Source organism: Microtus ochrogaster, chromosome 19, assembly GCF_000317375.1.
Source record: "Microtus ochrogaster isolate Prairie Vole_2 chromosome 19, MicOch1.0, whole genome shotgun sequence".
NCBI classification, from domain to species: Eukaryota; Metazoa; Chordata; class Mammalia; order Rodentia; family Cricetidae; genus Microtus; species Microtus ochrogaster.
In genome coordinates, this window is record NC_022021.1 from 28,377,966 (window position 1) to 28,403,453 (window position 25,488).

Consider the following 25,488-nt stretch of genomic DNA (forward strand, 5'->3'; position numbering starts at 1 on the left):
TGTCCTGTGCTACTGGAGTGCTATTCAGGAAGGTTTTGTCTATATCTATAACTTCAAGAATATTCTCTATATTATCCACTAGCATTTTCAGCATTTCAGGTTTCAAATTAAGATTTTGATCCACTTTGAACTGATCCTTGTGCAGGGTGAGAGCTTTGGACTTATTTTCATTCACCCACAGATAGACCAGTTTTGTTTTTGTTTTGTTTTGTTTTTTTATTGAGAAAAGGAAAAAACAAGTTTCCATCCAGTCTCCCATTTCCCTCCCCCTCCTTTTTTTTGTTGAATAGATTCTCTCTCTCTGTCTCTCTGTCTCTCTGTCTCTCTCTCTCACACACACACAGTGTATGCAGTTGATACTTTTGGAGAGAAAACAGGAAATCATAGCTGTGTGAACTTATTTCTGTGCGCTTCTATTCCACTGGTCTACATGTCTATTTTCGTGTCCGTCCCACGCTGCCTCAGTCACTCTGGCTCTTTTGTATACTTTGAAGTCAGGTACTGTAGTCCTCCAGCTGTGTTCTTCTTATATAGGACTGCTTTATCTACCCTTGATCACTTCCTTAAGGGCTTCTGTATCAGTTGGTTTTCTATCTTTATACTAAAATATATGTGAAATAATCAAGGTTTATATTGGCTCACAGTTATGGAGGCTTAAACTATGGTTGATTGACCTCATCATGTGGGGCCCATAGTGAGACAGCACACCATGGCAAGGAAACGATGGTAGAACAAAGCTGTGTACCTCAGAGTCAAGATGCCAAAAAGAGCGAAGAGTTGGCTGGGGTATGTATCAGTTTCTTTCAATTGGCATGCTCCCATGGAGACCCGGAGAGCTCCCACAAGTATTTCCCAATGGTACCACTCTGAGAATCAAATGTTCTACACAAAGGGCTTTGAAGGACTCTCAAGATCAAAACACAAGCAAAGCCCTATCTCTAAATAATTATAATCTTAGGTATTGGGATATTAGGGATTCACATCAATTGGTAGATGGTACAGTGCAACCCATAATAGGGACACTAAGGCTCACAGAAGTGAAATAACTTGACTCAGATCACAATACATAACAGAGCTGGTATCCCAGCATAGGCCTATACCATCCTGATGTGTGATTACAGAACAAGGATCCACGTATGGCAAAGCTAAAGAAGCACTGGGTAACTACTATTGGCCAACAGTATATCCTGGCATTAGTGGCTGAATCCTCAGGGCCTCATGTTTCTGGTCTTTAGAACATAGATCTCGGAGTGGAGGTCTCTCATATTCCCTCCAGGGCTACTCATCTTTCTAATTATAGACTTGCTTATGCATTTCATTCTGGAGGCCTTCTGTTGCCTTTACTGGGTTTCATGACACATGGTCGGTCATAACAATGACTTATGGAATACTCAGTCCTTGATCTTCTAAGCCTCTCAGTTATAACATTGTTCTTTAGGGTAAATACAATCTGCTTGACATGTGTCTGCTTTGCCACAGCACAGGTTATGATGCAATGTCCAGGGTGCACTGAGGCAAAGGCAAGGTACTGTCAGATCTCAGAGATAAAATAAGAGCATACGTTTTGTGGTGGTGTTCTGTTGCTTTGCTCGCACTTCTGGAGTGCTGTATAAAGGAGAAGATTGAAAGATGACTTCACAAAAATGAAAACAATATGGCTTACTGTTGTTGATTGTTTATAATGACCCAAATCTTGGAAGAGCAAAGGAATTGCAATCACACCAAGGTTAGTATTTCACATCTGGCCCTGAAGTAGATGAACTAGGCTTCACTGTCAGAAAAAGGAAAGTTAGCATGTGTAACTCTCTTGGTTGAGCCAGTCTGGGATCTGAGTAGAAGAAAGAATATGCCAATCAACAGGAGAAAGGCTAGGGACATGACCCAGAAGTTAGCTTGTACTTTCTTGGAGGATCATTGGCTGTAAGAGGTAACTGAGCAGGATTCCAAAAGGACTACAGACTTCTGAAGCAAACAGGGAAATCTATAACATGGTTTGTTGTGTTTTCTTATTTCAGATAACACACATATGTCTTTATCCTGAATTTCAACAAAAAAAATGAATTAGAATCTTGGGGGAAGGGGGCAGAGAGCCTATGTATTCCTCCTGCTAGGGTCTCTCTGAAAAGAGACACAGGACCTAGGATGTTTGTTTGTTTGTTTATTACTTTAAGTGTGATTTCAAACTGTATGATCCTTGTAGCACTCCTCAGAGTCACTGAGGAGCTACAGAGATCATATAACTTGTCCAGTCTTGGAGTTGAACCCAGGTCTTTTGTCTCTAAAGCTTTTCTCTATTCTGTGTGCCTTAAAATGATAAGATTCCCCCAACCAAAGGAAGCCAGATTTCTTATTTTTAAAGCAAAATCAGGGGAAGAAAAAAGTCTTTGTACTTTAGAGGCAAGACTGCTGCTGGCCATTTGTCATGGTTAACTGGCTATTTTTCATAAACAAAAGGCAGTGGAGTCAAAGGAACAAAACAGCTCCCCATGAAATGAGCACAATACTTGTTCATATGGGGGGTGAACAAGAGTGAAAAGAGAGAAGCAATATCAAAACAGCCTATGAAAAATGCAGAAGACAACTTTCCCATTATTCAAAAATTGGAGAGGTTTCAGATGTTGTCACAGCCAGCATCATGAGATCCCTTGTGTCGAACATGGTCAACAGTAAGGCTGATAGGCACTAAGTCAGGGTCCCAATGGACTCCAGGAGAATCTGAATCAACCAGACCAGAGCCTCACCCAAGACACCCTTAGCCAAATCCTGGATAACTTTCACGTTGAATGGTAACTTCTCAAACATGCGGAATCAAAATTTCCCTGATAACAGAGCATTCTCCTGGCCACCACAACTTCTTGGTTGTGATACAGACTTGGACTATTGTCCAAGAATAGAACTTTCATGCACATTTGCTGAGATATTAACAATATATAAGCCCCAAACCATATTAGTATTCATAGTTTGACAATATCTCTACCTCTCCTTTCCCCTCTTCTTCTCTTTTAATTATACCATAAAGCATTCTTCTAGGTGCTAGAGAGATGGATCAGGGCTAGGAACATGTACTGCTCTAACAAAGGACCTGAGTTTGGTTTCCAGGAAGCAGCTCACAACTTCCTATAACACCATCTCTAAGGAATTCAATGATTTTTGGCTTCTGGAGACAATTGCATTTATCCACACACATGCCATTCCACAGACACAGGTGCATACACATTGTCAGTCATCATCATTATCATCAACATGTATGTGAATGTTTTGCCTGAATGCATATCTGTGCACCATGTTCATGTCTGGAGCCTGTGAAACCAGAAGAGTGCATCAAATCCCTTAGAACTGAAGATACAGATGGTAGGAGCCACCATGCTGGTGCTGAGAGTCAAACCTCTCTCTAGTCTCCAAAATTAAATTAATGAAAAAAACAATCATTCTGGATGTTGACTAAATGGCTAATACTATGCCCATTCTACAGACAATCAGAAAGATCATAATTTATGTCTTTAATATGCTCACCCAGTCATGAGTGAGCATAATTCCAAACTCATGACTTCATATTTCATGTGAACTCTAAGATCCCAACCATGCTACTTAAGACACCATGATTAATGTGATAAACAGAATTCCATCATATGTTTCTCTTTCACGGTGGCTGATGAACAACAGAGAGCTGAGGAGAGGCACCAGAAATCTGGTCATGCACTGTCAGGCAGCTATGAGGAGAAAGACCAGTGGTCATCAGCCACCCACACTTCAAAGTGAATGCTGCACAGCAAAACCATCATTGGTTATTCAGCAGCAAAGATTTGTTCATATGTCCAAGGATACTTGGAATTAGGAAACTACAAGTTAGCTGTGTATGTCCCAAGGACACAACCAACTGCAGAAGCTATAGTGGTTTTGGTAACCAGTACCTGGCAAAACAGTGGGATTTGTGGGAGGTGGGGAGTGGACAGAGAAGGAGACAGCAACTTTACTGCCTCAGAAAAATAGAAAGGGAGGAAATAGCATTATATCCCTGAGTTATAATCTCCATGCCCACCCAAATCATTGATTCCTATCAATAATCCTACTCTATAGAGCAAACAGTCCAGAAGTAAGATCAAGTAATCAGATTACGTTGCCATAAGAAAAATTCTTAGTACATCACCTTAGAAGCTTGAGCAAGAAGTACCAAACTGATGGCTAGGTATTCAAAATATAAGAACTATCATCCAAATTCAAAATCATATTAGTTGTTTGTTGGTAGACAACAAATTGCTTCAAAGCTTAGTAGATCGAGAAAATTATTATCCAAGCCGACCCTAAAGGACAGTGGAGAGAAATCTGAATTCTGACGCTGGACATCTTTTGTGGTTTTATTCATTCATTATTTTCTGAGTCTTTAGTGAAGTGAGGCGATAAAAAAAAAAAAAACTTGTGCAGCCTCATCTGGATCCAAGCATTTCCTCACATCTTGTTGCTAAGCGTACTTGTTTTCTAGAACATGCTTAACAACTTACCACACATGGAATGGCTTAAAACAACAGAAATTCCTTTCGAGTTTATTCTTTCATAGCTCTGGAGGCCAGCAATCAGAAATCAAGGTGTGGGAAGGGAAAAGCTTCCTCTTACAACCCCAGGGAGGAATCCTTCCTTGCCTCTTTGCCTCTTCCTAACTTGCTGTTGCCACAAATTTTGGCATTCCTTGACTTGTAGCTACATCATAATTTCCTTTGTTTCCCCAGGGTCATTTTCTGTGCATGGGGCTCTGTCTGTTCTCATATGGACACTAGCCATTGGATTGCAGACCTTCCTTAATCTAGTATGATCTCATCTTAATTTAATATCTGCAAAGACTCTTCCAAATAAATAATTCTAAGGTTCTGGGTGGACATGGATTCCAGAAGCACACTATCCAATGCACTATGCTAACAGAATTGCCCAGAACATCTTCTTTTTCACTAGTTGGGTATTCAATGGCAAAGCACTACTTAAGATTACAACGATTTTGTTTAGCAAATACAAGGCACTCTTCTTGAGCCTCCATGATTCCATTTTTTGGTATCAGCTTCTAACAAAATAATTGCAGCATGCATAAAACACTTAAGGCCTAGAACCAACCAAGTCAGCATTGTCTATAATAGCCAGATTAAACAATCTACATTTGCAGTAACAGGTAAGTAGATTATTACACATGCATAATGGACAAAGAGGCTACAAAACTGTATATGAAGTTTTTAGTATTGCAAATTTTACATGTTGAACAAGTAAAGGATAAGTATTTTATTTCTAAGTATTACTGCAATTAAGGCTTAAGGATTAGGAAAAAATTCAAGAAAAATATCCAGAGAGAGGCAATGGTGGTGTACTCCTTTAATCCCAGCACTTGGGTGGCAGAAGCAGGAGGATCTCTGTGAGTTCAAGGCCAGCCTTGGCTACAAAGTGAGTTCCAGAATAGTCAGGGCTACACAGTAAAACCCTGCCTTAAAAAAAAGAAAGAAAGAAAAAGAATATTCAGAGCTGATTCATCAGAACATTAGTGCTACTCATGTTTTAATGGCTGAGTAGTTAATCTGTAAAGCTGTTGTGGTTATAATTCTGTATCATAACTTCACAGCTCAGCAGCTTCAAATGATAGCAATCATTATTTTGTTCCTTAATTTACACCTTGGTCAGGAGTGTGTATGGATCAACGCATTCGTTCCATGTGACCACAGCTGGTATGACTCTACTGGAATCAAATGATCTGCTTGAACAGAGGGCTGAGGCCAGATGTGGGGGCTCACACCTGTCATCCAAGCACCAGCAGGGTGGGGCATCAGGATTCTGAGTTTTGGGGCCAGTTTGGGATAAATTAACAAGATCCTGTCTCCGAAAGAGAGAGAGTTCCGTCAGATGACCAGCAGGCCTTTACTTCCTGTCCAGTTTGGGTCCTTAGCTTTTCTCACATCATGGCTACCTTGTTGCCAGAATAGAGATCCCAAGAGAAAGAAAGTGCAAGCTTCTTAAGCCCTGGGTCTCATTTGGGTTATGATTTTGTGGTCTAAATGCTACAGAACTGGGAAGAATGCCAAAGAATTGTAGCCAAGTTAAATATATCAGTATCACCAACTTTTCCTAATACTTTAAAAAAAATTTTTTTTTACTTGATATGCATGGGGGTTTTGCATGCATGGAACTTTGTATACCACTTGTGTGCCTAGTGTTCATGGATATCAGAAGAGGGCACTTGATTTCCTGGAGTCACAGATAGTTCCAAACCTCCATATGGGTGCTGGGAATAAAAAGCAGGTTCTTTGGTAGGGTGGCCAATTTTCTTATTGGCTGAGCCATCTCTCCAGTCCCCTTTCCTAGTATTTTTGTATGAGCATGATTGCAAATGGACACTTGGGAAGTACTTTTTAAAAACTGGTTTTTAAATCTTTAAATATAACTTAAAAATTTCTGACAATTCAGAAATCTTCTTAGGAAGTACCCTTCGCAACTAAATGTTCTTCCCCGACACACACACACACACACACACCACAAGACCACACACGCACTCCACGGGCAATGCAGTATAAATGGAGGCGATGCTAGGAGGCTTGTGAGCGATCACAAGGGCAGAGGAGGAAGAGACTGTGCTTGGGAGGTCCACGCTCAGGGAAGGTGATAGATTCTGATCTCTTCAAATAAAAAAAAAAGTAGGAATTCTCTAAGTTGACAGGGAAGGGAGAAGATAACACATGAAAAGACGTTCACTCAGGGTACATTCTGTGTAGTGGACCTCAGAAACATGAGGGCTCAGAAGTCTACATGAGAAAGGGACAAGAGACTGAATCTTAGATGTTTGTGCCACACAAATGGATTAGAATTGCTGACCCTGGAAGGCTCGTGGCAAAGGAATAAGATGACAGATTTTGGATTGGATAGGTTTAGTTTAGATATATTTTAGGTTTAGCTTTGAAGTTAATCATGAATGATGGATTAGAGAAGGGCCAGATTAAAGACGGAGAAGATCAGTTGGGAAGGAGGCTCCTGAGTGACGCTGAAGGCTGAAAGAGGGATGATTCTCAGGAAGGGAGCAGAGTAAGAGACTCACAGAACATGGACGGAAATGCACATCAGTGAGGTAGGAGTTGGGGGTTAACATCATCACGACAGCTTCTAGCTTTCTTCTTCGGGCAACTGGTAATCACAGTAGAGGGCATATGGTTAATGGTGGCAGGTGATGAGTTCCGAGAGCCTTTCAGTTGGTGAGGTGGTGGTGGTGAAGTATGTGGTAGACTTTTGATAAATTTCATCCTTGATGCGATAAGTTTATAAATTCTAAGCATGTGGAACAAAGTATTAGTCAGAGATTGATTTCAGGTACAGTGCATCTCAACAGGAACAGGAAATTGGGGGTGTCTTTTAATACTGCCTAGAGACCCTGAATCTTCACATGGCCTCTATGGATATGACCTTACATAGACCAAATGGAACCCCTTGTGTCCCATTAAAGCTGATTTAGTAATTGTACCTGTCATGAGGTCTTCATGAGAGTCCAGTCATTTAAAGCAAGAAAGCAAGGTTAGAACTTAGCATGTAAACCACACTCGGTCAACACTAGTTCTTTCTCATATCACCAGTGACCTCATAAGCTTAAGTCACAAAGCGAAGGAGATGGGATGAAAGTGAGGGTGAAGGGACAAGAATGATGTTTCTAAAATCTTGTCTATAGTATGGCCACCACCACCCTAGAACTGTAGCAATGAAAGGGCTGGGCATGAGTTTGCTAAAATAGACTTTTAAAAGGGGTGAGAGGAAATGTATAGAACCAGGACTTTGGGGTATACTTCTGGTATATAATTTAATTTATAACTACTTAATTCACTAGAACAAATGAGATCAGGGGGTAAAATGTAAGTATTAAAACTAAATTGTCAGGCTGGAGAGATGGCTCAAGTGGTTAAAAGCATTGCTTGCTCTTCCAAAGGTCCTGAGTTCAATTCCCGGCAACCACATGGTGGCTTACAACCATCTGTAATGAGGTCTGGTGCCCTCTTCTGGCCTGCAGACATATACACAGACAGAATATTGTATACATAACAAATAAATAATTAATTTTAAAAAAATGTTAAAAAAACTCAATTGTCTAGTGGGGGTTACTTAACATGCAAAAATGACCCATGTGCATGGGAAATTAGCCCATAAATTTTTATTCTATTGACTCATTATTACTTTGGACGAACTACCAACATTTGTTTTCATTTTCTATTCACAAACACAACTTATTTTTTGTTTTGTTTTGTTTTGTTTTTCTGAGATAGAATTTCTCTGTGTAGCTTTGGAGCTTGTCCTGGAACCCTCACTGTAGACCAAACTGGCCTTGAACTCATAGAGATCCACCCACTTCTGCCTCCTGAGTACTGGGATTAAAGGCGTGTGCATCACTGCCGGGTCACAAATATAACTTTTAGAATTACTCTTAATGTTTTTTATTTATATAGCCCCTGTGTTTTCAAAGCATTTCCTTCCTAATTAACTACTTACAAAAAAAAAAAAAAGACAAACGATATTGTTAACCATGTTTGAAAGCACCAAATATTTGGTATAGACTTTACCATATGGGTGCTGTGCCAAATGCTCTACATAGGCATTTCATTTAGCCCTCTTGACAAACCCAGGGGGTAAGTATTACCACCCCGAGGCCAGAAGGAAGACTCCAAGTGAAGGCCTACAGTAGTCTGACTTCAAAGCACGTCCTCCTAGCCCTAAGCCTCACAAGCTTCAGTGGAACATAATCAGACACATGCTCTTTCCTCGCACAGCCACGCTTCGGTTTGAACTCATCTAATTATTTACAGTCGTGTAAACAGTGGTTGTGACACTGTACAGAAATATTAAGGTTTTTGACTCCCTATTTCCACATTATGTTCCTAGATTAGCTCAAGATAGATAAACAGCTCACTGTACATTTTCCTCTCGAAGGCTATGGGAATCTGCACAAGAGCAGTAACTGTTAAAGCCTCAAAACATCTAAAATACTCAGGAGTCAGCTGAGTCTGTTTACATGTAGTACAGTCTAATAACTACAGTTAAGAAAAAATAAACACAAGCAGCGTGAACGTCTATCAATCTTTGAACAATTCAATAACAGAGAGGACAAAATCTGTTTGTAAAAATGCATGTTTTTATTTCATAAGCATTGGGGTGGGGAACACTGCAACCTGTCCTTGTGCTCCGTGCAAACAGCTCTTAAATGACAGTCAAATCTTACGTTTTTTCCATTCTGGCTCATTCTTTGAGTCTTCATCATCAGATTCCACTTGGGCAAACATGGTTTTGGGCTGAGTTCTAAAACAAAAGTTAAAAAGAGGAGGAAACTGTGAGCTGGTGTTTCTTGCATTAGGCGTTGACTCTTTCATCAAGCAGGAGTAAGCCTGGGGAACTGACTGCATTTCAATTATTAAATATAAATCATTAAACTTCAGGCAAAGAAAAGCATAGTGAAAATTTAATTATGTTCAGGAGAAGAGCCAAATATTCTTTTGAAGGTTTTCCCTGTGTGGCAGAACACTGTATGCTGGCCTTCCCTTAAATAAAACAAAAATGAATCGAATCTAGCAGACTCTCATGTATCACAACCAAACTCTATAGGCAACTGAGCCAAAGTGTGACTATTTGGAAGAATAAGCTACATGGCCCCCACACAAGACCTACATAAGAAATAACAGTTTTCTTATATGGTAAGTTTAAAGTAAAAACAAACATACAGTGACTGGCACCAGTAGAAAACTTCAAAGTAAAACAAATGAGCACCAAATGATTCCCCTTTCCAGATCAATACATGGAAATGCCAAGCATTGAGGATGCGTCACTGAACACGCCGGTGACACCACCATACATTATCTCTGACAGACAGCACATAAGTCACCAGGCAATCTTCGTGAGAGGATCTGTGCTTTGTAAGCATACTTGGCTCAATGACATTCCTATCACCATTCCAAAGAAGAAAATGCCAAGAAAGTATCAGAAGGTTACAATGTCCTCCCCCTTAGCTCAAGCTGCTTCTGGAGAGAGATTACTATAAACGAAAGGGATGTGGCAGGCTTCAGGAAAGACACCTAAGCTGTCTGGCTGAAGGGGTTACTTTGACACAGTCCACCTACTTCCAAGAGTACTTACAGCAGGCTGGTGACTGAGCTGTTAACATCGGGTGGACAGAGTAATGCTACAAGGCAGGAGATCATGTTCTTGTGGGACAGAGACTGAACTACTGGTTACATAAGTGTGTGTGTTGGCCAAAACTTGAGATCGTTCCATTTGATACCTTACTGTATATAAACTATGCCTCAATAAAGTTCATTAGTGAACACAATCAAAACAATGATAATGTTCAGAACCAAGGGATGAGAGGATATATAACTCAACATGAACCTTAATCCTGGATGCTAAGAAGATGGCTTCACGTGTAAAACCACTGCTATGAAAATGTGAGGATCTGAGTTCAAATCCTCAGCACCCCTGCACAAGTTGGACATGGTTACACGGTCCTATAACCCTGGCAAGCCAGGCTTTGGGGAGAGGGAGGTACTAGAGGATGGATGAGGATTGCTGGCTGTCAGCCAAATTCCAGGTTCGGTGTGATGCCCTGACTCAAGTAGCAAGGCAGAGAGTGAAAGAAGAGAATACCTGATATCTTCTAGCCTCTGAATGCACACGTGTACATATTTAATATACACATACAGACACACAAACACACTCACACACACAGACACATACATTCACACAAATACACTCACACATACACTCACAGGGCATGCATTGAGGGTGTGGGGAGCAACGAGAACAGCAGGCCTCTGCAATAAGGTGAAGAATGTATCTCCCTAGCATAAAGGTATACCGGCTCCAACTATGAGGAGATAGTTCTCACCTGGAGAAGCTGTATGAAGTTACTGAAAATGATAAGGCACAAAGTTTGGGGATTTACTCTCAGGTCCATTCTTTATGAAATAGCCTTTAAGGGCTGGAGAGATGGCTCAGTGGTTAAGAACACCAGCTGTTCTTCCAGAGGACCCAGGTTCAATTTCCAGCACCTATACAGCAGTTCACAACTGTCTGTAACTTCAGTTCTGGGGATCTGATGCCCTCACACAGAAAAGCATGTGGGCAAAACACCAATGTACATAAAATAAATATTTAAAAAGGAAAAAGAAAGAGCCTTTCCTCCTGAAAGGGAAAAATAGGGAAGTGGCGGAAAATGGGAGGTGCAGCTCACAGAAACAATCCATTTTGCCCCCCAAAACAGCATTCAAAAAGGATAGTCTAGAAACATTAATAAGAGCTCTTTGTTGTTTGCTAAATAAAGACAAGGTTCTTTTAAAGAGATTCTTGAACCGGCTCACAGAACACCTAGGACCTAATGAATGTGCTTTGTAGAAGCACAGAACAACCGTGGCCTTCAACCTCGTAGCTTTCTTCAGAGCCATTCTCGCCTTTGAATTCATTTGCACAAGTTGTTGTTTGGAGAAAGAGCGTAGCCTCACACATGAGCATGATCTTAGCAGCTCAACTCAGGTCGGTCTTGGGGCATTTTAAACAGACTCTCGTTAGTCACCACTGACCAGGACAATGAAGAACAGAGATGATTAGGCAATCTCAAACAAAGTTAAGAATAGACCGAGCAGATTTCTTCTCTAGGGAACAGCCTAATTTGCCCTTGGCACATGAAAACACTACAAAAATAAATCAACAGGGCCAAGGAAAGTGATGTGACACATGCAAACGGACACAGTATTAATGCATTTGAAAACAGTTTAAAGCTGGTCTAGAAACTCCTGCTTTCAGAGCCAGCAGGAAGCAACAGCAGCAGCAGCACACCCTTTAAGTCTGTTCGGTGTGGATTCCTTTCAGAGCTGCTTATGGAAACGGAATAGGTACACTGATCTCGGCACAGTCTCCATTGGATAGTTCTGTGAGAAACAGTGTGACAAGCCAAACCAAATGGACAATGACAACAGAGCAGCAAATCAGAGCTACATACGTACAAAGCGCAAGAAAGACATTCTACCTCTTCAAGAAAGCATTTACATTGTCCACCATTCCTTATTTTCTATTTGTTTGGTTTTTTAAAGGATTATTTTTATTCTATGTGCATGGGTGTTTCACCTGTACATGTATCTGCACTGTGTGTATTGTGTCTGCAGAGGCCAGGAGAGGGCACTGGAGCCCCAGAAACTGGGACTATAAATGCTGTGAGCCACTGCATGAGTGCTGAGAATTGAACCTAGGTCCTCTGGAAGAGAAACCAGGGCTCTTAGCCTCTGAGCCATCTTTACAGCCCATTATCTTCTAACTCCTTGGACTTGGAGCCTCATGACAGATTCATCTCCCTGGTCCTAACCAAGAACCTTCCGGCTTAAAAGAAATGCAGAGAACACAGGAATCCTTGGTGTTGGCAGGCTCATGAGGACACCATAAATTCCAAAGGAGAAGCCAGTTAGTGTCTACACTATTGAAATCAGCTTCACCCAGACCCATTCTTTTATTGGCTATCACTAACTACTTTCATGTGTTAAGTCAAAAACCTGAATGTGAAGAAGGCTGATTTGAAACCTGCACCTTCCAGGTTGATTAACTCATTTGGTAAGTTTTTCATCTGATTAAATTTGGTAATAGTTCATTAGATTACCAAGGACAGCTAAATTTCAGTATATTTACTGCTGCCAACCACTAAATAAACTCATCGAAGGAGTGCTTTTTGTCTTGTCTGTTGTGTTCAGTCTATTCTGCCTTTGCAAGAGCAAATACGATTTCATGAACTGATCAACACAGAAGCTTATGCAAAGGTCCATCAAGTCTACAAGTTAGGATTTGGTGATATCTGGTGCTAATTTTTCTTGATTTTTAAAAAATTAATCTAAATTTTGTATTATTTATTTTTGAGATTATAATTACCACATTTCCCTTTTTCCTTTCCTCCCTTCAAACCCTTCCATATACCTTTCCTGGCTCTCTTTGAAATTTATGGTCTCTTTTCCATAGTTTCTGTTATATGCATAAATGTATATGCTTATATATTTTATATATAACCTGTTCAGGCTATATAATGTTACTTGTGCATTTTCAGGGCTGATCATTTGGTTTTGGATAACCAAACGCTCTTCTCTGGGGTGGACTCTTTCTCCTGTTCTCAGCATTCCTTAGTTGGCTGAAGTTCTTTGTGAGAGCTGAGAGTTAGGATACAAAGTAATGGTTTTCACTGACGTGTTTGCATATGTCTATGCCATTCTATGTTACCCATCTCCCTCCCTGATCCTGCCCTCTTCTGGTCTCTCTCCCCACACATGGTCCTCCTGCCTGCTTCCGTGTTACCCTTACTCCATTACTCCCTCTGACACTTTAAAAGAAGTTCTTCAGATTGTCTGTATGACGTGAGTGGTAGCAAGTGTGCACTCCACTGGGTGACAGGAACTCATGGGCGTGAGGACCCTGCAGTGTTTCCCTCTCCAGCAGCCAGTGATGAGCAAAGGTTCCCACACCGCAGTCTTCTAAAGGGCAATTTAGGGTGCACTCAGGTTTGTATGAGAGACTCCAGGTATCTTTTCTCTCCTGACTACGCTCTAACCTGTGTCTCTGCAACCCCTTCTCTAACACTCACAGCAGGGTGATGTCATTACAATGTTTGCAGCTGCAATGAAAAGTCCACAGGTCACATCCTCTTTAATTATGGGCGTGCTTCTGATATGATTTGTACAAGAAGCAAGCTCCTGGGTACCACAAGGAATATGAGGGGAAATCACTCGAAATATTTCATCCTGAGAATGCAAGTATAAACCACACGCTTTTTTGGCTTGGGGCCCATTGTTTATTATGAAGGAAAACCTCAAAGCCAAAGCCAATTATAGCCATGACTCGACATCTGACACACTTGTTAGCCCTGTTAGGATGAAGACAGCCTGGCTGAACTCTGACCCAGTCGTCACAATTGCGGAATTATTAAGATTAAATAAAAGGCTTGACCAAAAGATTCGACTTGAAATGGCCCCTTCTGTCTATGATGAGCTAATCAACAGTTGTTTTTTTTTTTTTTTTAACACTGGGGATGTATAAGAAGATCAGAGGCAATACGACGTTTCTAGATAAAGAATTTTCTATTTTCTTCAGGAAATGAAGACATAACATTTTGGAAAATGAACACTTCTTGGACTCATACAGTGCAGTATTTTATGCTTGAGAGTCCAGAGATTAGAAATGCGGTCATAAAAAATGAAAAGGGGGACAAACAGAAGAGCCCTGGAAAATCAGCAATATTAGCACCTTATTATCAAGTGGGTAAACAAGCAAGAACAATGAAAACTTAAAGGAAAAAAGCCAGAGACAGGCCAGGTCTCATGAATGCCCCTCTAAGTTCTCATTTATGAGTTTCTAAGGTACACGCCCAGGTGGGCATGGATGGAGCCCTACCTACTCCTGCAGATAAGGGAAACAGCCTTAGTAAGACAAGTGCTGCACTTAACAGGAGCAGGAGAGCTGGAAGTACACTCGGGACTCGTAATGCTCGGTCTAGGGTTCCCTCCGCTAAGCCATGCTGGCTCACACAAACATCATCTCAGCATCCCAGCGGCTACTATTAGCCGCACCACGAGGAGAGACAATCCTCACTACTGAGAAACCCTAAGCCTATCATGAAGGCAGACCATCTAGACACAACCCCAGCCCTGCCACCTGATACCTGGGGGCAGTCACGTTATACGTTTCCAGTCTCCTCATGCAGAAAGCGGGGACAATAATACTGCTTAACTTAATGGGTTATGAGGGTTATATGATAAAACATACTGAGCTTTTAAACAAGTCTGTCACAGTATTGTACAATAAAAGTATCATTAGTGTTACATAACCTACATTAGATAATAGGGGCTCTTACTTCATACAATTGATATCTTTTCCAGAGTTCTAGGAATAATGTATTGAGTAAAAGAATTCATACATTAAATACAACATTGCAACATGCTATGTTTTCAAATCCTGGGAAGAATTTGTTTTCTATGAAAATGATTTGGTATGAGTCTTTTATAACTGAAGTTGTCCAGTGTATGTGAACTTTCCTAAGGAGGAATAATTTATGATTCTGAGTAATTACTTTTGTATTATTTTCAAGCATTCGTGTGCAAAACCATCATTTCTGGCACTTCTTAAAAAGTAGATTTTCAGCTGGAATCCCACAGAGCCTGCTCATCTGGAATGGGCCAGGAAATTCACACTTGAGTCCTCTTCCCTAACCCCCTCCCCGACTGCCTACGAGGCAGGCAGTTCATAAAACCAGCCTAAGAAATACTGTCCTCTATACAGGATCATGGTGGGCTGTAACAATCAGCACATAAATATAACTCAGGGGAAAAAATACTTTTCTCTTTGTGGGTTTAAGTCTCTTCCTGACACAAATCACATATAAACCTTTCCTTGCTCACAATGACTGCTTTAAACATGGCTTATGAACTCAATATGACTTTAAATGGATCCCTTATAGGTGGGAATATTTTAGTACACACACAACACACACAGCCACACATCTTGCATTTCAAAAGATATGCACAGTGAAGTTAAACTGACTGAACAAGCAATAATGGTAGTTCATCTGGCAAGACGGGCAGCCATGGCTGACAGAGCTGTCATCCTGGCAGGCTGCTGGCCAGGCTCCGAGCTCCCACACATTTATCCCTGTCTGATGTGTAAGCTAATAGCATTCTGGATCTACATCCTGCCCCTTCCCCAGCCAGCTCTCTTCCCCTCCCCCCAGCAGCATCTTTGAACAAGAAACTGTAACTGAATCTGTCCATGTGTGGCTGAACAAGAGTCCTCTGTAATCCTGCTGTGTTTGAAAACTCGCATGGCTATTACATTGCTAGTGTCAGGACTCGAGCTTAGATCCTCAAGTGATACATGTAAAGTGTTCAGACTTCATTGGCAGCTGGAGAAGATAGTGCGTATATGCTGTGTGCAGCAGGAGAGGGATGTCTAGCTATGCTTTTCCGTGTTAAAGCGAGATATAGCAAATACACCTTCATTTCATCACTGACAGAAGTCAATCGCAGCAAAGAAAAACAAGCAGACACACATTCTCAGTTACAGTGACCTTTACAAAAAGATCCTTTTAAATATTAGCTTCCTTCCAACACTTTGCCACTTGGCAGTAAACAGTAGACTGTAGCAAGTGAACATAGAAGAAACAGCTCCGTGAGCCCAGCTAACAGAGTACATCCCACACACAGGCAACACCTTCAACTTAGTTAGCTGGCAACAAGCGTAAGGCACCGAAGATGGAGGGAAAGAAAGAGTGGGGAGAAAACCAGCAGAAAGAAAGCTGTGTGGTCATACAAACGCAGTGCTCGGGTTCAAGGCACCGAGGTTAGCAGCAGCTTCGAGCCCTCCAGAAGCACAGAAGTAAAGGGCAGCATGGCAGTGCACTTCCTCCTCACCTAGCACGTTTGTTCAACTAAACATAAAGCACTTACAGTGAAAAAGCAGTCTCTACGTAGCACAGCCATGGGCGAACACAATGAGCTTCAATTAACTCCATTTAAATAAACCTGAAAACCCAGATGGACGACTGTCTCAGAAATATATCAATTATGAAGGCTCTGGGAACAGTCATAAACGCTAGACAGACTTAGGAAACAATGGGAAAGGCAGGGGGTGGTGGGTAAAGACATTACTCTCTACCTTGCCCTCCACAGAGGCAACACACTTTACAAATTTTATAAGGTAGTTATGTATTTAAAAAATAGCTAAGCTTTAAGTTAATCTTTCTTTCTTTCCTTTTTCTTTTTTTAAAGAAGCCAGCTTAACAACTAGATAACAAACTACAGAAGGTTCTATCAAAATTTGTCACATGTAGATCTAAGTAGGAAAATCATGTGATCACTTCCATAGAGATAAAGGAATTTAAAAAATGATTTAAGGGGCCAGTGAGATAGTAGAAGCACTAGCCTGACAACCTGAGTCCAATTCCTAGAATCCAGAGTGGAAGAAGAAAAATCTACTCTCAAAAGCTGTCCTTAAATTCTTGTATGTATATTTTATATTTTATGGGGATATAGCATAAGATTAAACAATATAAAATTGCTGGCTGACTTTCTTCACATACAAAACAGGAAAATTCACATATTATACTAGACTCCTGTTAAAAGTTCAAAGGGAGAAAAGGATGCTCAAAGCCACAGACACAATTTAGTATATAATCAATTTGGAAATAATCAAGGCAATCAGGTAAGAAGAAAAAAACAGTAGGTATAAAAATTGGAAATTTAGTTTTATATGCAGAGAGCCCAGAAATTTGTATAAAAATTATTTAAAATAATAAAAATACAATGAGTAGCTGAACACCAAGATACACAAATAGCACTCTATATGCAAGCATTTTCATATAGAAAGGAATTATAAATCCAGTAGAAGATTCTACTTACAACAGCACAAAAAGATAGAGTAGGAATAAACGCTGATGAGATAAGGCACTGATATATTGGAGAGGCTAACTAAAAGTTCCTTTGGAGGAAAACTTGGTATAATCCAAACATATTTGAAATCCATAGCAACTCTATTCCTAGAATTTTTATATAGTAGGCAAATATAGATCCCAAAGGCACTAATTCAGTACTGTTTATGCGAGGTAGAGTGAAAACAACATAACTGCCATTTAAGAGGGCATTGTTTTAGAAAAACAGAACATAACTATGTAATACATGGAAATTAAATATAAAGTAAAAAAAATGGGCTGAACATACAATGGGTAGAGACCTAGCCCATTCTCTAAATAAATTCTAAATAAAAAACAATATGTTAACCATGCTATATGACTGTGTTTATATATTTTTAGATTTGTTTATCATGTGTGTATGTTTGTGTGCGCTCATGCATGCCTGTCATAACACACATGTAGCTATCAGATGACAACATTTGGGAGTCAGTTCTCTCCTCCCACCATCTGGGTCCCACAGACTGACGAGTTGTCAGACTTGGCAACAAGTGTTTTTTACCTGCTGGCCCACTGCCTATCCCTATCTCTGTGCTTTTAAATGATGTAAGAATCTATACACATACCAGTGAAATGAACAGTGGGCATTAAGCCTTCTGGAAAATGCAATTAGTATGTGAGAGCTCATAATTTATACATGAGCTCTTTTTAGGAGCATAAACACTGTAGCATTAGTTAGTATCTCTCAACAGGAGAATGAGGGCCTTGAGTCTCCCAGCTAGTACTCATGGACTCCCCACACATACAATGAATGTACTGCTTAAAAACTCAAACAAAAATTACATAATGAATTGAAGTTGGCCCGTTAGCAAAAATATTGTTATCAGATACTAGAACTGTAACAGAGGATTTCTAGGGCCAAGTTCCTGCTCCAGGTTGTAGCAATGAGCTGCTTTCCAGCAGGCCCCAAAAGTAGACTTCTAGAACTTTATTTTCTTCAGTGATGAGTTAGGCCTTTGACATCTTCCCAAGGATTACATTAATATGGTAGATTTTACTAACATCTAACAACAGTTAACAAGAGGTATGGCATCGGCATTTTGGAGACATTTCAATGATTTGCTTTTGTGTATAAACACACACATTTGGAACAGTTGGCCATCAAAACTGTGCTCATTGTGTTCAGCATACTGTAGACTGTATCTCTGCTTTCTTTTCTTTCCTCAATCGGTGGCTTTTTCTGAACAAGGTTTCTTGTAGCAAGAACAGACAACTAAGTACTTCATGACAAATAGAAGAGTCAACGTATGATGCAGAGATTTCCCTCATTGTCAATGATGATTAACTTACAAATGTGTGCTACTCAGCTGAAGTGGAGCATCAGAAAGTGGGGAAGCACTTTCTAAAGAGCATGGGTGCAGGCTCCACTGTTGAAAGAGGACAATAACTACTTCCTCTGAAGGACCTTCTACTGGCCAAAGCTGGGACAAGACGAACAACAAACCACATAACAATAGCCTCAGAGAATGAAATAAGCATTTTAGAGTTCCTACTAATATTGAATAAAAACTCTGAAAACAAAAACATAGGAGAAGGAACGAATTTCTTTAGGAGACTGCAACAATACATACGGAAACCAAGAAAGAAAGAAATCCATTGTGAGACAACACCACAGTAACGGCAAAACTACTGCGGAAGTACGAGGAAGAAGACACTCCCTCCCCAAGATATGTGTTGATCTGACACAGAGATAAGAACTTCATTAGGGGACACTTCCATCCGGGGACTAAAGTCAGCATCATCGCTAATAAGGCATACTGGCATCATGAAACCCTCGACAGGACACCACAGATGGCTTTAACTTCATTCTTGTATTTCTACCCAATATGCTCAATTTCATTACAATCCACGAGAAAATACTACACAAACACAAATTGAAAACTGACAGAATCAATGACCACTATTCATTAAAGACACCAGGATGATGAAAAGTAAAAATTACTGAGAGAGAAAAACAATGGAACACAGCATAGGCTCCTGGGATAGAGAAAGGACGTGAGAAGAAAACCTGATCAAGACCAAGGAATGTATGCAGCTTAGCCATAGTACTGCTCCAATGTTAACCTCGTGATGAGAGGGGAGGAAGGGGAGAGAGAGACAGAGAGGGAGGGAGGAGCCTGAGAGAGTCTTTAAATTAAAGCAATTTATTTAAAGGGAATTCCTTTGGGGATGTGAAAATTTTAAATCCATTATCTTTTGATAGATAACAAAATGATATGGTTTTTATAAGGGATATCAGAAGTAGAATAAATGGAAATGATATCAAGAGTGATACAGTCCTACAGCTTATAAACTCAAGATTTATTAACAAAACAGGAACCACCATGCATCCACATTTCACCTGTCAAATGATCCTTTAACACAGTTAGACAGAAAACTATTTTTTTAATTTTTTTATTATTATTTTGTTTTGTTTTGTCTGAGACAGGGTTTCTCTGTTGTTTTGGAGCCTGTCCTGGAACTAACTCTTGTAGACCAGGCTGGCCTCAAACTCACAGAGATCCGCCTGCCTCTGCCTCCCGAGTGCTGGGATTAAAGGCATGCGCCACCACTGCCCAGCTAGAAAACTAAATAGAAGGGCTTTCCAGAAGGTCAAATGAAGTAAATGCAGTTCAAATAAAGTACATTAGTGATAAGAGCAATATCTGAGGAAAAAAAATCCTACTCAGAAATAAAAATATTGTCAGTTTAACAACTGGCCAGTGGTAGCTACTACAGAGATTAATCAATTATAGATGGTTATGTAAGGTGTTAATCTGCTTAAGTCTAAAACTAGTTCTAGTAAAAATTCCAAGAGTTGTTGACAATTCAACAACAGTACTTTCCTTGGTATAAATGTGGGTGGTGTGGTAGCATTAAAAACCATTACACACTCACCATGCTAAGCTGTTTGAGGACTTCAAAAGGCTGGATTCACTGTACAGGGAGAGTATTTTATATATAGCTTCTTATATGAGAACTAGCCTGAGGCAGGAGCATGAGGACTGCTGCAAGTCTGAGGTCAACCTGGTTACACAGTGTGTTCCCACTCAGCAGGAGCTACATAGTGAGACTCTGAAAAGCAAATCAAACTAAAAGCAAAACACAGCACCCTCAGTCCCCAGACCGTCTTAAGAAGACAGGTAAAGTCACTCTCCTTTGCTTGCTTTTAACTCACTTTCTAAAGTGTTAGGCCAAAGGAACACATAAGGCTTATTCCTGGCTTTAACGCTGATAACAAACTGCTGTGAGTCTAAGTTTTACCACTTTAGAGTCGTACGATATAAGCAAATGTCTAGGCATCAGAATTCTGAATCCCTGGTCCCGTTGTTGAGATGGTCTCTCACAGCTCAGGGCAGTCTCCAGCTATTGCTGCCTAGATGTCGGGATTACAGGCATTGCTATCACACCCACATTTCTTGGCCCATCCTTTGTGCTCAAATATGACAGAGAAGAGAAAGTTAACACTTCCAAGTACTATTGTTATGCTCTTCCCAATTCATTAGACATAATAATTTCTCTATTTCATTTTTATTTATTTTTTTGGTGTTGGGCTTAAATCTATGACTTTGGAAACACTAAGGACATACTCTACTATACTGCCAGTATATAGTATTATTAGTATCATGAGAGAGAGAGAGAGAGAGAGAGAGAGAGAGAGAGAGAGAGAGAGAGAGAGAGAGAGAGCATGTCATGGTGTGTATACGGAGTGCAGAAGAAAACTCTGTAGAGTCAGTTTTCTTTTGCACCTTTCCATGGGTTCCAGGGATTGAACTGAGGTCACCAGGCACAGCTCCTTTACCACTAAGTCATCTCACCAGGCCCCACTTTTCTGCTTTACACAGCTACTTCCTTACTTGGAATACGCCGGCGAAACCCAATATGGGTTATCTTCTGCTGCTTTGGCATGACGCAAAATGGCTTCTCGGGGATTACTGTCATCGGTCTTGTCCAAAGCAATGTTTTTCACAATGTAAGATGACAGGGTGCCCCCGTGGGTTCCAACTCGGCCACCACGACCTATTTCAAAAGAAAAACCCCAGATTAGAATCAGAACAAACCGATGATACATTATTACAGCTGTGTATGCTGCGTACTGAGCTCAGATCTCAATAGTATCTACATCATCTTTTCAGCTTTCATGGATCAAAAAGTAAGGAACCATCACCCTTTAACTATCCAAAACTGGAAGAGATATTTAAAAAATGTTTCGGTTGCTTAATTTGCAAAATGATACTGATTTTAAAAAAAGAAAAGAAAAAAATCTCATAAAGATTGTATTAAAAATTTCTCTAGTATGAATTTATTGAAATTCAATACTAAAAGTAGCCACTATTCATCAGCTGCTACTTTAGTTTAAACAAATGTATCTTAAGGGCTTTCCACGGTCGGTATATGTTGTATTATAGACACGCTACTCTGAGTTCTGAGAGAAAACAAGCCATGTGAATATACTGACTCTTCTTCCTTGTCTGCTGTGACTGCCTAGGCAAGCTCAAGGGCAAAGAGTTGCACCCTGCTGGGTCTCTCCAGAAAGCACTGTGCCTGATAAACAAAATGGGCTGACATTTAGAAAGTTTGTTTCTGATCTGATTTTTAGAAAGATAAACAAATGAATAACCAAATAATACTGGAAGATTACCTTCACAAATTAAGAAGAAAATTTAAAAAAATTGACCAACTGCCAGAGGCTTTGTGTGGCCAATAACTATTACAGCTTTTAGAGGAAGGAGACAACATTTCAGTCTGCAGTGGCTGAAAAGGTCTTCTGAAAGCAATGGATCATTTTGTGAAGGCCCACAAAACCTTACTATTATTATTATTATATTAAGGCATTATTTTCAATGAGCATATGAGTTACGTACAAGACAGAGGGAAGTTTGAGGATCACAATAAAAGAGGCATGAAGTGCAAAACTACCAAGGTGAGTCAGTGCACTACAGAGAACCCTGACACAGAAAAGTATAAGGGGTGGGGGAAAATGGGGGAGTTTGGGCACAACAGCAACATGAAAATCAGAGGAATGGGATAAAAGCTGGCTGTATGCAAGACAAAGGGAGAAGGGGTGGAGACAGAGAGAGAGAGAGAGAGAGAGAGAGAGAGAGAGAGAGAGAGAGAGGAGATGAGATAATACTGTCTAACTAGAAGGACTTGAAATAATCTAGGCAAGACTATTATGTAGAAACTTTTATTGGTAGCAAGGAAGTTCTAAAAATAATCAAAATAGAATAGAAATAAGGACATTTCAAATAGGTCTAGGGCTGAGACTCAGATAAATGGGCAAGTCAAAGGCTTAGTTGCCTAGGACAAACACCACAAGTGAGAGTAGAAAATGAAATTTTAGTAAAACTAACTACATACAATAGACAGCATGCCATGCTGTCTCCTGCTACAGGCAATCTTTCATTTACCTTCTAGCTAAATGGGCAGCTCCATTTTATCACACTGAACTATAAGTCACAGTCACTTTCTGCCTTGTGTGAAACCTAATCCAGCTTGGATCTCAGGCTAAGAGACCAATGTCGTACATTAAGCCAAAACTGAGAGCAGCAGTTTCAACACTGACTTGCAAGGAGCCCCAGAGTTCTAGTGAGGTCACCTAAGGCTCAAGCAGAAGAGGAGAAAGCCCCAGACGGCCTCTCTAGCCCAGCACAGAAGCTCTATCAGTCTTCCGCGCTGTGATTCTGGTGCTAGAAAACATCTGAAAACTGCAAGAGTCTCTCTGAAGATCAAGAAGCACGCAGGCCCAAAAGCTCCTACCATCTCCCTATTAGTGACACCGCCCTGGCCCCTCATCCCCTTGCCAGACAACTGGCTGGAGTGCAGTCACCTGGGCCTGCGACAGGAGGTTCTGGCTTGTGTGACTTCAGGGGGTCCAGTCTGTCCTTCTCCAGCTGTTTCCTCGTACTTCGTTGGCGGGGCTCACGGAACATGGGCAAGGCATGAGCTGTGAGAAGTCACATTTGAAAAATTTCATTATAATAATAACCCTTCATCCAAAAACATAACTAATGCATGACTAACTGGAACATGAAATGGAAATCATAATGACAGCCTTCATTTAATAATAAAAGACAGCCTTACTGTAACCAATTAGCTAATTTCGTTTGATACCAGACTCATTGTTCACCTCTGTTGGCAGCTAATGGCACTCAGGAAACACTGTCATGGAAACACTGGTGAGTCTCAGCTCCCTAACCATGGGTTAAAGCTCAATTTCTGTGGTTTTGAAAACACTCAACGGAACGGCTTTCTTATTTGTTCTTACAGCACCCAAATAAGAGTAATGCCAACAGTGTGCCTGTCAGTCCTCAAGTTTCCGCGGATGCCTCATAAACACTGGAGTCATTTCACACGTTTCTGAAATGTGACCACCGCTCAGCAGGGAGTGACAGCACTGAGCAACCGGAAGGGAGGGGCACGGTGCACTGAAAGTGGGATAAAGGTTGCCTTGAATGCAGGGCTGCATGACTCTCCCTACCGGCGTGGTCACTCGGCCCTCCTTCCACATGGTTGGTGCACAAAACAAGAGGGGGATAAAAATTGGGCACATGTGTTCAACTACTGTCAGGTGTTCACCCAGTTCCAGAATTAAATTCTAAACATAAAAATAACATGGATTTAAGGAGAAACTATGTAACATTTGGGGGAGGGGGGTATTGTGGAATATTAAATAGCTATCTTTTTGTTGACCTGGAATTTCCTTCAGTCGGTATTTACAGATTTAAACCTGTTTTAAAGGAGAACATGTTTTCAGGGGACTGGAGAAGACAAAGGTTAAATGGAACTTGTAGTCTCAGTGAAACAGCTCTAACACCTCAGAAATCCATCCAGTCACCCACCTATACAGTCTACCCTACATCACCCACAGGAAGCCATGCCTGCCTTGAGTCAGGGAAGCTAACCAAGCACATTACCCCTCAACACTGTCAGGCAACATGACACATAGTATTTTTAGGTAGGAAAAAATTACTTTTCACTTCAAGTGGCCGAAGGATAAGTGGGCCGTGTGTAGTTCCGTGTGTTGGACTGGATGGCCCCAGTTTAAGACGTCTACTCTTGTAGAAGGTCATGGGATCTCCTGACTGGTCAATAGCCCCATGGGACTTGGTTTTACAAGAGACCCATCACCAGAAAGAAGGCCAGCAGTAGAGTATTCCTTGGGCTTCAGTCTGAGACACAGGTAAAATCTAGATGGCTGGCTACTCTCTACTCTGTGGCAACCAAGATTCCCTTCCTGGCCTGTTAGAGGTCTGAGGCTGTGGTTTTGGAACATAGGCCTATCAAATTAACAAGGTTGTATGACCCACCTGAGAGAAACCGCTATGTTCTGGTAAGCTTTCTCTTCACACTTCAGATTTTATACAGAATACAAGTATATTACCACATGGTCATAGATTCCTTAACTAATTTCACTGATAAGTTTGTTGTTCTACATCACAATGCCAGTCCATGGTACAAACAGACAAGTTCAGGGCTCCTAAATCTAAGTCCAGCACTCTTCTTGTTTATTCATTAAATTTATCCATTAAATAATATGTTAGTTTTTAAGATGCTGTGATAGACTAATACAAGCAGCCCAGATAGGTGCTTCTCCTTAGGATGAGGAATTACATGAAGCAAGCATCATTTTCTGCAAAAAAGTCAAGAAGCTAAAGTATATTGTCAGAAGACTTGTACCTGTGTCCACATGATAGGAGATGATATAATTGGTGCCAGCACTCTAATGAATACGACGGCAGAGAAAAGCACTGTAAGACAGGAATGCTAACAGCAACTTACGGGTAATGATGTAGTCCTGGGTTAGTGTCTCAGCTTGTTTTGCCTTCCGCTGGGTTTTAACTACACATAATTTTGCTCCCCTATAATGAGTTAAAACAAATTTTCTTTAGTTAATCTTAGGAATGGGCAGAGCTGAAACACTGAATTTCTGGTTCCATTAGAGACTCCTCGAAGCATTTACGCACATACATGTACACACACACACACACACACACACACTCCCTACTACTGTACCTCTGCATATAGTTGAA

General features: G+C 40.7%; 1 protein-coding gene across 1 annotated transcript in view; it reads right to left on the reverse strand.

The window, feature by feature from the left end:
- Window positions 1-9,111: 9,111 nt before the first annotated feature.
- Wdr70 (WD repeat domain 70) overlaps window positions 9,112-25,488 on the reverse strand; it is a 197,604-nt gene continuing 181,227 nt past the window's right edge. The window contains exons 15-18 of the mRNA XM_005356603.3: window positions 25,238-25,317; window positions 23,286-23,402; window positions 21,313-21,475; window positions 9,112-9,297 (exon numbers count right to left, since the gene is read on the reverse strand). Coding sequence (XP_005356660.1) covers window positions 9,210-9,297; window positions 21,313-21,475; window positions 23,286-23,402; window positions 25,238-25,317 — 448 coding nt within the window. The 3' untranslated portion in view covers window positions 9,112-9,209. The remainder of the gene's footprint in view (window positions 9,298-21,312; window positions 21,476-23,285; window positions 23,403-25,237; window positions 25,318-25,488) is intronic.